The sequence below is a fragment of the Chamaea fasciata genome, unplaced genomic scaffold (assembly GCF_029207755.1).
Source record: "Chamaea fasciata isolate MVZ Bird 193981 ecotype frontalis unplaced genomic scaffold, bChaFas1.0.hap1 SCAF_5, whole genome shotgun sequence".
Classification (NCBI taxonomy): Eukaryota; Metazoa; Chordata; class Aves; order Passeriformes; family Sylviidae; genus Chamaea; species Chamaea fasciata.
Window position 1 is genome coordinate 26,663,843 of NW_027094090.1, and position 12,434 is coordinate 26,676,276.

Genomic DNA, 12,434 nt, shown 5'->3' on the forward strand with positions numbered 1-12,434 from the left:
CTCACTTCTTACAGGCTGTTTGCAGATACTGAACTTGAGCTGTTTCATTCTAGAGCAGCACAAGGCCAAGTACAAGCTGATATTCTCAAGGTAACATGACCCCAAGCAAGGCAAGCAAATGTCTGCCCCATTTATACAATTTACTAATGTATATTCTCCCCACAGATAATGTCAGATACTATTCTCTAGTGGGATACTGTCTGGTGGTTTAAAGTTGACAAGAACAAGGACTGATGTGGATATCTGGAACAAAGGAGTAAATTTCTCAGCAAGTTAACCAAGGCAAGAAAGTATTTTGTCTACTGATATAACCTAACTACCTGAAGATTCAGCCAGCCCTTCGGGGATTGCCATGATGATGCCTTTGATGGAGGGTGGAGGTGTATTATTGGTCGAGTATTCCATGTTTTCTTCTTTGCTTACCAGCATTTTTCTAATATCGTCCAGATTTATTCGACAGAAAATTTCCTGAAACCATGTTGGTCAGCAATGATAGTACTTGCAGCAGATGAGCGTCAGTGGCATTGTGTGAAATCTGAGCTCTCTGTGCACTCTTTTCATTTACAGTGGAATTACTGAAAGGTGAATGAATTACTTTGGGTAGATACCTCTACAGCCTGCAAGTAAGAGAAAAATGGAAGAAGCAGTACTACCAAGAACAGCTGTGACTACTGTAAGATGAAGCTGTCAGATCACCTTCCTCCAGTTCTAATACCAAACATTGCAAAGGCTCTTGAGATGTGCAGCTATACAGGAGCAGAGGTCTTACCCATGTCTGCAGGAGACATTGAAACATCCATATACAGCACAGTGGTTACGTCACATGCAGTTGGAGCTTGGAGTTTGCTTAGTTGTCTATTTGAGATAAGGATTATGGGCCTATGAACTGAGCTGAAATTTACTTCAGGGTCAGGTTTGTAGGAGGTTTTAAGAGTCAAGTATAGGTTTGTTTGGAACTACTTCACTGTAGATTAGTAGTTTAGACAGAAAGATCAGTAGATTAGACAGAAAAGTTGCCCTAAAGGAGCTTGTAGGGGGTCCTCCAAAAAGTGTTGATGGAGGGACTGTGGCACTCTGCTCTCAACCCTTGCTCTGAAGTCATATAGAAGCAGTTCTGTCAGTAAATTGATGTTGTTAACTATTGTTAACTTGAGCTGAGAAGACAAAGGCAGCCATAAGCACACACATCCTCTGCGTCTGCAAGTATTTCCCAACAATAGGTGTGCTTCAGCAGCACTAGCAGGATCAGCATTGGACCTTTGCACTTTTTCAGTCACTGATTTTAATTGCTGATCACTGCAAGAGAAGAAGCAATTAAAAAGGAAAAAGGATGATTTGAGGCCTCAATCCTGTATGATACTGAGCATGCCTGTACATTGTTATGACTCAGCTGGTCATAAGTCTGGGGTAGTTGAGGTCACTCACCGTCTTGCAGGATGAAACCACGGAATGAAACAACAACACTTCTAATCAATAGCAGAGAGAGAAAAAGTGGATTTATGAGTGCTGATTGAACAACCAGATTAAGAATAATTGAGGACAACATCAGAGAGATGAGGAAACTTCCATTTCTTTGGGGACTGTTGCTATAACACACATTTTATTTACAGTTTCCTGCCAGGAAAAAAAAAGTCTACTGGCTCTTGGTATCAGTTGCTAGTGGACCAAAGACTGCTCTGATAACTGCAGTTGCAATGAGGCATGTGACAAATACACGTTTGAGAAACACTGAGTGCCAAATACTAGCATTTCTCCCTAGCTCCTCTCTCCTGACATGGATGTGTGTCAATGCAAGGCAGGAGCTTGAGAGCAGTTACGGTAGCTACAATGGGAGTGGGACAGATGAGAAATTAATACTGTCACTAAAAAGCAAGTGACAGCTCAGAGAGGAACAGAGAAGCAACACTGTTGTTATCATCATTTTAGTCTTAAGATACCTTTTCCTTTATCATTTAACAGCATTTACAGAAAGATGTTTGGGTTAGACTTTCGGGGTTCCTTTCCTTACAAGTTTTCTACACTTCTTTTTATCATTCTCTGATAGCCGTATTAGAGTTACCTTTGTGAAAACTACTTGTGATGTCCAGAGGAGATAACTAAAATTGCAGTTGGGAAGTAACAGCAGGAGTAATAAATTCTTGAAACCAGTCTTCACCATTTTCATGTGAATAAGTTGACAGTAATACATCAGGAAAATAAAAATCAGGAAATAGAAAGGAGGTGATGTAAAACAGGTGTAAAGCAAAGCACTTGTAATAGCAGGAATACAATTGGTGGGCAAATCCAGGTAGAGTGATACCAAGAAATTCTCCTGGACGTAGTTCTTCACTTTGTTGCAGAGAGTGAAGTAGTCATCACAGAAAGGACTAACATGAATTCTGGAAAAGAAGACTGCAATACAAACTGTTGACTTTGGTGACTTTTTTTGTAAAACTGTCCAGAAGAGATAAGAAAGAATTGGATGAGAATGAGAACTTTAGGTAAAAGAGAAGATGTTGGACATATTCCATAGTGTCAGCTGCCATTCCACCATCATGATGGGAGTAACCAATTTATTGCTTGATTATGGAGGTGCCTTCTTAATGTATATTTCAGTAGAAGGTTCTGAATACTAAAAATGACAAAGCTACCCAGCAGTCCCTTATGTGATCACACTTTCATGTGTTTGTCTCCACAACTGTGTAAATTCAGAGAGGGAGGCTCCTTTTAGCCTCTGCAGTATCACTTGACATTAAAAACATGAAGGTTCCAACCATATTTCATCTGGCCCTTCTCTGACGGTGACCAGCAGCAACTATAGGGGAGAGTGCAAGAACATGTAGTATTTTCCCCATATCACTTTATAAAAACAGTTGGGCTTCACCTGCAAATTGTGAGTACAGTGTATTGGCATTGCTGTGAGATACAGTGACTGTGATGATGCCATGACATTACCAGACTGAGTCCTCTAAACACATTTTCCATGAAAGGACACTCACTCTGTCAATACAAATACGGGCTGATTATGGCATCTTATTTGTTATTTAAGGCATTTTGTTTGTTACTATGGCATCTTGTTTGTTATTCAAGGTTTGTTTTTGTTGTTTTTTTGTTGTTTGTGGTTTTTTCCCACAAAAATAGTAGTATATCAGTATATTTAGGTGCACAGAAGGGAAAATCACAAAACTCTAGACCAGAAATGGATTTATTTATAAGTTATGAACTCTGAAGTTATCCTTAAATATAAACAATAATAGAAACATACAGAAAGCTTGAAGAATGCTTAAGTGAACGTGCTGGAATCACGTGAATAGAACTCGTGATTTCCTGTGATCATTCACTTACTTTGAAGTAAAACTAGGCCCTTACCCCTGCGATTTACAGTGCACAGGGAATCTGGAAGTCTTGCCCCAAACTGACAATCCATTGTTTATTGTGAATCATTTGGGCTTAGTATTACAAATCTATGTCCACATAAAATAGGATAAAATACTATTTGCTAATATTTTTCATTCAGCTGGCATTTCCAGCAATGTTTCAGCAACCATGTTTCAGCAACCTGTGTGCCATATGTGAAAAATCCGAATTATGAATATGCTTAATTTCTTTCCAAAGAAGATTTATTCTCCAGGGACTTTGAGTCCAGTGTGGGTAAAGAGGTAATCATGAAGATCAGAAGGCTTTTCCTTAATTATGGATTGATTCAGATGCTTTAATATAATATTGTTAAGTTTCTTCAGCTCTTCTATGTTCTTCTTTTCAGATAGTAGTCTGCTTGATATTTGGTCCACCTCATTTCTAGTTTGAACTTGAAAAGGAAAATGTACCACATTAAATTTGCAACATTTAAGTCAAAAGCATCACTATCCTCACTTGTATTCCTGTGAGACTTTGTAAGGAATTATAATGACTAAAAATATTAAACAGGAAAACAATGGCAGAACCTAATAAGAAATTATACATCTGGTGGATTTACCTGCTCACTACATTCTTTTTTGCTTATTTGTTGGATTCTTTTTTTTAGTTTAGTGCAAGATAATAAAATCATATATGACTCAGATAATTTTTCAGTTTTCAGGAGCATATCCATCAGTGTTCACAGGGAAATGTCTTATCAATTTGTGGTATGTGCATGTATTTTATTTTAAATTAAAGAAAAATTCTTGCAAATACTGGCATTTTGAGGCCAGCCTCCACTAGCATGCCAATATGCACTTTTGGAGCTATTTTTATTTTGGCCTTCTGAAGTTAAAAAAAATTTACCCATGGGTTTTGAAGCTTAAGTGTAATAGTGGCAATGTTAAATGCATGTGGTTTGCAAATATCTCAGATTATATAACATACTATATCTATCTCATAAAACATTGTAACATAAACTGAAACACCACTGGAAATCAGTTTCAAAAACCACAGGCCTCCACCAACCTGAGCCCAAGCAAACTGCTTTAATTCTTGTAAGAAATGTTTTCACTTTAGTTTATAATTTTTCCACTAGAGCAACCCATTACTAATTTTTCTATACCAAGGCTCTACTTTTAGCAGCTCCATGTTAAACAAATCTGAAATTCAAGTATGAGGTATTTCAATTAGGATTTTACAATCATGTTACTTAAAATCTACTTTATGTTCTTTACTTGCTTGATATTTCTTTGAGTGCCTGTAAGAAAATTTAGTCAAGGGTTAGAATTTCCTGGCCTAAAAGAAAATTTATTTTCTTCACTATTTTCGCTATGCTTCAGCAAATTCCCTACTAAAGGATATAAGAAATTTTGCTTTCATATGAGTTCCAATTCTTTCAAAATAGACCAGTAAATTGAAATAATACACCTCAGATTCTGTTCAATATTATTAGCTCAGAAAAGCCCAAGATGACAAGGGTTCCACTAAAGCAGCCAAGTCTTTAGCTAAGCCCATCTGATCAGTCCTAAAAATTGGAACATTAATTGTGTCTACAGACTCAATACTACATGCAAATCTTGATAAATGTCTAATTCTTTTTCTTATGCTTTAGACTTTCTTAGTTCCAAATAAATTTCCAGTCAGTACTTGATGACAAAGGGTCAGGTCTTCCTTCAGGTAGCCTGATTTAAGTGCTAGTAGCCTGGGTGGAATTCCAGTTTTAGTGGAATGACCCCAATACTGAGTTTTATCTGGAAAGGACTGGAAGGCACATTGCCAAAGTATCTCACTGCCATACAATTACCTTTAAATTTTAATTTCATTTCCAGTCAGCATTTTTAGCAACACAGTATAATGCTGCGGAGATAAATTCTTCACAGTTGTTGAGGATCACAAATTCTTAGCACTAAGAATAAAATTGTGCCTTTTAGCCCTGAGAGAGTGTTGTTTACCTGTGCTTCTGCCCCCAGGACCACAACCCAGTGCCCAGAAACAGCCAAAGCCTCTGACCATGCAAATATAGGAGTAGCATGTTATAAGGTAGCATGACACGTTTTAGCAAAGTTCTTTTTCCAATTGGCCCTATGTTTTTAAGAACTACTCTTTGGTTTACTTACATATTAAGAATATTACAAATGAAACAAGTGCCAAACTGATGATCAAAGTAAGAATAAAGGTGATGAAGAACAAACATTGGTTTCTTGTGTTGCTCCCTGCCATACTTTCTCCAGTACCACCAGTGTTCTCTTCCTCATCTGTTAAGAGATGACAAATCATTTGGTGATACGGTTTTTAAGGTTGGTTAGGATAAGCATGACAAAATTCTTCTGGCTTCATGAAATTATGCAGAATACATCGTATATTTGGCCAACAGATTTTATTTCCTGTGACATTTCATGAAAAGGGAAGAAATCAACTTTATGAACTCAGCTTGAATTTGGAAATTATACATCTTTTAGAGCTGTTAGAACACATTTAAAAAATGTTTCTGTTGTTGAAATACAGTGTTTGTTGATGTTGACCTGCTTTATGGTTCAGAGTTTTACAGCTGTTTTACATGTACAAAGGTTGCAATGAAGTTTTCATCAGGCAGATTTGTAAGGGCTTGATTGCATTTAACCTTTTCAAAAGGGAAGAAAGTGAAATTCATATTGAAAACCAAGGTACAGATTTCATCATTCACATTCATCCTCTAGATATGCTTCTTTTTCTGTTTAATGAGAAGTATCCCTGGAATGATTAATTTCCCAAAGTAAACACCTCAGTTAAGTTCTTAAGGTTGGATAGAATGAATGTAGGTCTTGACTGTTTTATCTTAAAGCAAGTGTTTTCAATATTCTTCTTCATCTTTAGGATTTTTTTGTTTCATTCCAGTAAAAAATGAGGTACCTATCCTACCAATTGTCAAGAATGGAACAGACTCTCATATAGATTACATATGTTGTCCTTTAAACACAGGAAGAATGAGGGGAAAAAGGAAAGGCACTTGCAATGGTGACCTTGAATCAGCTCAACCAGCCAGTTCATGGCTTTTTGAAGAATGTGGTGCATATATAGGGAAAGCCAGTAGTTTCACTCATAGAAACAGTTATGATCAATGTGAGGTGGCAGTAAGCCCCAAAGATAACAAGTCAAGTAAACACCATGAGGAAATTCATGTGAATGTAAAAAATTTACACTTGAGCCAGATTTGTTTAATCTTAAGTTTGTATACTACTATAATAACTTACAAAGATTGGGTTATTTTTTGCTTTGGAGGGAGGAGAAAGCTAATGTAATTTCACTTTGGTGTCAGTCTCATACATGCTAAAATTACATGCAAATTACTGTAATTTATCCTTCTGTAATTGCTGTCTTGCCATTCTGAAAGAGAGAGTACTGTGTGCATCTGTGAAAAATGTATTTCTAGATCATGTTCTTGTTTTAGCTGGTGGAAATCTCTGAGGTCTTTGCAACTGAGCCTGACTGAGCCTGTAGTGAGAATGCTGAGGAAAGGCTGCATATGCCATTACAGCACTTTAATAATGACCCTATTTAGGGTTGAGCAATTCGCTGAGCTGATAGATCTCTGGGAACATCTCTGTTTTTCTTTATTTTGTGTTTAACACACTCCTGCCCATGAGTAACCTGAAATACTTTCATATTTGTACTTTGAGGTTCTATTGTTCCCTTAGCATTCAAAACAAATGCACCATATACTAAGTGTCTGCACCAATATTGCTTTCTACTCAGAATTCTAGGGATGGGCAGGGCCTGCTACCGCTGCCTGCCAAGCATCCTAAGTTATCAACAGTGGTCTCAAAAGTGGTCTGAGCTTGCTCTGCCTAATGAATGCTTCTTACTATTTCATCAGGCTGAACATGCCAGGCTGCAGTGTTGTGAGGAATTGGTGAGCACACATTCTTGTCAAATTGAAAACCCTGCAAACATTCTATCATCTAAAACATGAAATTACTGTATGGCTCCTACTGAAGCAACCAAACAGTATCTATATTTTACACAGCTTTTGACAAGTCTCTGATTTTCTGGCAAGAGAACCAGAATTTTGTGCTGCTGAATGAGGTAGCTGACAGGATGAGCAAACTCTCCAAGCTTAAAAGCTACATTAAAAGAATAATCCTAGAAAGAACCAAAGGATTTTACAAATTTATGAATAAAATACCTATTAAGCTACCATTTTTTATGCTGAAATGTAGAGACAGGCATGAATGTGATTATTCCAGAGAATCACATATGTTTCCACAGAACCTTGTATATTCACCCAAAAAGTAAATAACACTGTCCAATAAAATTGCAAGAGAAAGCAAAACAGTTACACTGAAACGAGTTTCTTTAACATTAAAATTGATGTATGCCATTGTATCATTTTCTATGTGTAGAAGTGACAATATCAAGATAATCTGCATATAAGAATTTTTTACTTTATGTCTAAAATATTTGTGTTAAATGCAGGAACCAGCATCACTCTAGTTAGTTGGACTAGAAAAAGTTAGGGGACTTGGAAACAGAAGTAATGTGAAAACATATAAGACCCATAACTAGAAGCATGATTAAGTTATGGCCACTCAAAACGCATTTCAACATAGCTGTTGATCTAAAAAATTCTTCATTCAAATTTGCCATTACAATAAGGGAAATAAAAGCAGACTCAAATACTGTTATGTGAATGCTGCTGAAGAGCTCCCTATTTTAACATATTGCCAGGTCACAAAGACCTCCAATTGTAGCTATCACTGAGTGAAAATATTCTTGTTGCTGTGAGAAATCAAAGACAAAAGCCTTATCACACCAGTAGAAATGTGGGAGCCATAAACGAAACTGTAAGTAAAGAAAGTCTGGAAAGTAAAATGCTTAAAGGTTTCACAGGATATTTCAGGTAACCGGTTTGAGTTCTTAGGAGATGTGTCATAAAGGAATGAACAGAAATTCTCAGGTGTTTCTATCGCCACATATGAATTTAAGTGCTTGGTAAGAGTTACGATGCTATTTATTTAGTAGGTATTTAGTAGGTGCAAGTGATCACCTCATAAATCCCAACTGAAATGGAAGATAAGTTCAGGTTTGACAGTAAATCCCTAACTAAATGCAAGGCTTTTCAGGAACCTAAAGTGAAAATACCCAGCAGGGGCAGCTAAATCATTGTCTGATCTGACTAAATTATGCTATTTTCAGTCTTTTTCTTACAGTTTTCAGTAGAGATCTTGGCATACCTATTGGCCTGTTAGGTTGTTGACATCAGTGATGCACAGTATGGATTGTATATATAGAAATCCACGGATCACCTATCATACATACCTACTGAATGCTGGGATTCAGCTGGACAAACATTTAGCTTGTTTAGGTTGTTTAGGGAATCAACTACATAAAGTTTTCCTTCTTCATGAGTATCAGGCAGGTTAAATTCCAAGGTAGGCTTCTCCATTGTCTCTAATAGAAATAATAATTTAAAAGGTAAATTAACACATGGCTATGGGAAATAACTTGTAACAGTTGGTTTCCTGTTCTAAGGAAATACTGAGCAGCCTAAGCGATCCTTAAAATCCTTAAAAAACAGAGATTTGTAGAACCAGCACAGTTCCTAGATCTTGAAGGCAGGGATAACTCAATACATAGCACTTGTTTATTCCTGGAAATCTCCAATGATTAAAATATTTTATTTTTACATTATGTTTGGACACACATGTATGTGTATGGGGAAAGACAGAAAGAGAAATGTCATTTTGACTTTTGAATGGTACTTTTGATTTGAACAGTACCTATTTAGCATATTATCCTTTGATTTGGTGAGTACTTAGTAAGAGGTGGTGTGAGATCCTGACCACAGTGAAAGCCAAACACTTCCAGAAAGGATGTAATTCAAGTCCTCTTCTTTCAGCATCAAGTAATTGAGAGATAAGACAGGGAAAGCAGGTATGAATGTAGGAGATAAGCAACAAGAGTACGTGTCTGTTTATACGCCTTAGAATATCAGTGGGAAGTTATTATTTGTGAAAAATGGAACAAAAAATGTCGTCTCGTAATGCAGTTCTACTTCACACAGTTTTGGACAAATTTAAAAATATTTTTGTTCAGACTAATATGCCTTGCTTCAAAAAAGGCACTGGATGAGGTTCAATTAGTAAAAACAGTTTCTCTGTAGAGTATGGGTGCATGAACTCTGTGAATGATTCTTAATACAAATACAGTTTTGGAAGATTATATATAGAAAATAAGCAATACCTAGGGAAGCAGCTTCTATGTATTGCAGATTATTCCTTATCATAAGGAATCATAAAAGCAAAAAGTCTTTTACTTTTCTTTACACTACTCTGACTGCAAAAATGTCTTCTAGAAACAAACTACACTTCTAGCCATAAGGAGATGCAGATACTCTAAGTAAGCATGTTTGTCTACAAATGTCACTGAAGACTCCCTATGTAATTATTGAAGAAAAATACATTCCTCCAGGTAATATCCCTCTTATTCTTAGATACAACTTTCTCATCTTAGAAACACAGCCTAAATGTACATTTTTCTTGCTAGTGAATGTAAGGAGGGAGCCCCCACAGGTTAGTTTAAATTTGGAGTAGAATGCATCTTACCCATTTAGTATTTTATAAAGATCTCAAGTTCAACTTTATCTGCCAACATAAATCAGCACTTGGTGGGATGCAAACCTTCCTTGATGACATGTGTTAAGCACCTAAGGGGGATTTCTGAATCCTAGATGGGTTGAACTGTCCTCTTGATTTGCTTCTGAGCCTTCTCTTCCTCTCCAAGGAACATAGAACTCAGTGTGACCAGATTCCTAATATGACATTTAAATTATAAACCTAAAATTTGAGCCCTGATTGTTTGCAAAAAATACTCACTCCTTCCCTCATCAAACCAAACGAACCAAAAGAAGATTGTTGTAATTCCCCCAAATCTGAGCACACTGCAAAGTAGATGTTCAATGAGCCCCAGTAAGTCTGAAGACCAAGCACTGAAACCTATCCTGACAAGGGGGCTTGTTCTCCTGCCAGTGGAGACTGACAGGACTATATGGATACTTTCATATTTCTTTTTAACAGCCCATAAGAAAAGATTACAACTTATTTTTTTTTCTCTGTTCAGAAGTGTTGCTTCAAAGTACAAAGAAAATGTAGAAAAGCTGGCATAATAGGGGTTAACCTTACCTAGTATATGATTTTTAGGTGTGCAGCAGTAACTTCAGGACAGATGGCTGTGGCCACTGTCCTTCCTCTAGAACATGATATGGCACCAGGCAGCACAGTCTGTGAGCCACGTCCCCACCAGAGCTGGCTCTGCTCTGCTGTCTCCCCACGTGCACATCCTCAGCCAACACAATCATTATGGAGCCTGGGTTTGAATGGTATGCTAAAAGTTACCACTTCATGCACAAAGGCTTTTGGTTATTTTTAGATTCTGAAGAGCAGTTGTTTCTCTATTTTGATTAATAACTCCCCACAGCTTCAGGGAAGACTCTTCTTAACAACCAGATCTGTAATAAATGTGAGTACCTTTGATTCATTAGTATTATGGATTGTCTGTTTCTGCACTTACTACTAACTATTTAAGTATTTGCACATGTAAACACAGTAAAGATTACCATTGTTAATTCAAAAAAGTTTATATTACATTTGTTTGATTCCATTGACATGCCAAAGGAGAAAGGACACAAGCATGAGTGTCACTGGACAAAGGTATTGATTGTTTTCCCAAGAAACCAATCTAAACAATGGGACCTTTGCATTCACTTTGTTTTTTACTTTAACCTTGCCTAAAGATTTTTTTCCCCAATACAACTTTAAATTTCTTCTTAAGTTGTTGTGGTAAAAACACCCAAAAAATACCCAACAAGCCTTAGAATGAGAACACACTGAAAATTCTTCACAGAAAAAAAAAAGGAAACAAAATCTAAAATGTTAAAAAACAGGAGGAGAAGGAAACATTACTTACAACATAATTACATTCAGGTAATGTGCCAGTATGGAAAAAATCAGCCAGTGAAAATCACGTGAAGAAAACTTGTTCTGCAGTTCCTCTCTCTACTTTTAGTCCCATAGGAACCTGTCGAGTCCTGCAGTACCCATAAAGATAGCGATGAAACAGACCACCCCTTTCAGTCTATATTTAGAGTTCAGCTTGGCTAAGTATACTCACTTCACTATATGAATCTACTAAAACAGAAATCAGCACATACACAGCTCTTTTTTTATTATATTGCAATCATGATAATATCCCATCGTGGAGAATGAGGGTTGTTACTAATGATCAGTGTTTCACTAACCTTTTGGTTAGTGCCAAACCTCTTAGGTTTAGTGCTTGTATAAAATGCATTTACTATGCTGAAGAGTCGTATCTACAACACTGTAGCTATGAGTAACCAGTTTGCTATGCAGAAGAGTCATATCTACAGTATTGCAGTGATGAGTATTTAAAGTCACAGACTAGAAAAACCAGGGTCTTCTCCCTGTTCTCCTGCATACTTTATGAATTCAAGTGGGACAGTATTACGTGGTGGACTAATTTGTCTAGCATCCTTAGTTGTTCAAAAATCAATTCTGCTAAACTGGTGGTGAGTAGTGTAATTGCTCCTTTACTGACAGTTCTTTTGATCAATTTTTTTCCTTACTGACATTGCAGAAGGCAGTGTTACAGCACACTGTATTGACAAGCAGCTGACAAGCAGAGGGACTGCAGCTCAAAACAACAAATCCTTTCTGAAGCCATCCCATGTCTCAAATGCTGAATCCCTTTAAACTGCCCCCAAACGTATTTCCCTTTCAGGAAACAACAGAGAATAAATCACCTGACTCATATTTCCTACCCTGTCATGTTCTGCTGCTCAGAATTGCTCCCTTTCTGCAGAAGTCTCCTGTAAGTTCTTCCTCCAAATAAGGATGTGCAAGCCAGAAAAAAAAAAATCCCTGTGACTTCCATACCACAAAAACTCCTGACACCAACATAATTGTAAGAGAAGGATCCAGCCTCTCCAGTTCTAAGCTTGAAAAGGTCTGCAAACCCAAGGGATATCTGCAGGGCTGCAGAAGAGCCACCTCTGCAACAGCCCT

General features: G+C 37.1%; 1 protein-coding gene across 2 annotated transcripts; it reads right to left on the reverse strand.

The window, feature by feature from the left end:
- Positions 1 to 3,210: 3,210 nt before the first annotated feature.
- LSMEM1 (leucine rich single-pass membrane protein 1) lies at positions 3,211 to 12,209 on the reverse strand. Of its 2 annotated transcripts, none has more exons than XM_066184564.1 (4): positions 11,320 to 12,209; positions 8,674 to 8,805; positions 5,496 to 5,633; positions 3,211 to 3,787 (listed from the first exon to the last, which is right to left on the reverse strand). In XM_066184564.1, the coding sequence occupies exons 2-4, from the start codon at positions 8,798 to 8,800 to the stop codon at positions 3,600 to 3,602; spliced, it is 453 nt and encodes a 150-aa protein (XP_066040661.1). In that variant the 5' UTR covers positions 8,801 to 8,805; positions 11,320 to 12,209; the 3' UTR covers positions 3,211 to 3,599. The 2 variants fall into 2 exon arrangements, with proteins under 2 accessions (XP_066040661.1, XP_066040663.1); XM_066184566.1 differs by lacking the exon at positions 11,320 to 12,209 and adding an exon at positions 10,536 to 10,607.
- Positions 12,210 to 12,434: the final 225 nt, after the last annotated feature.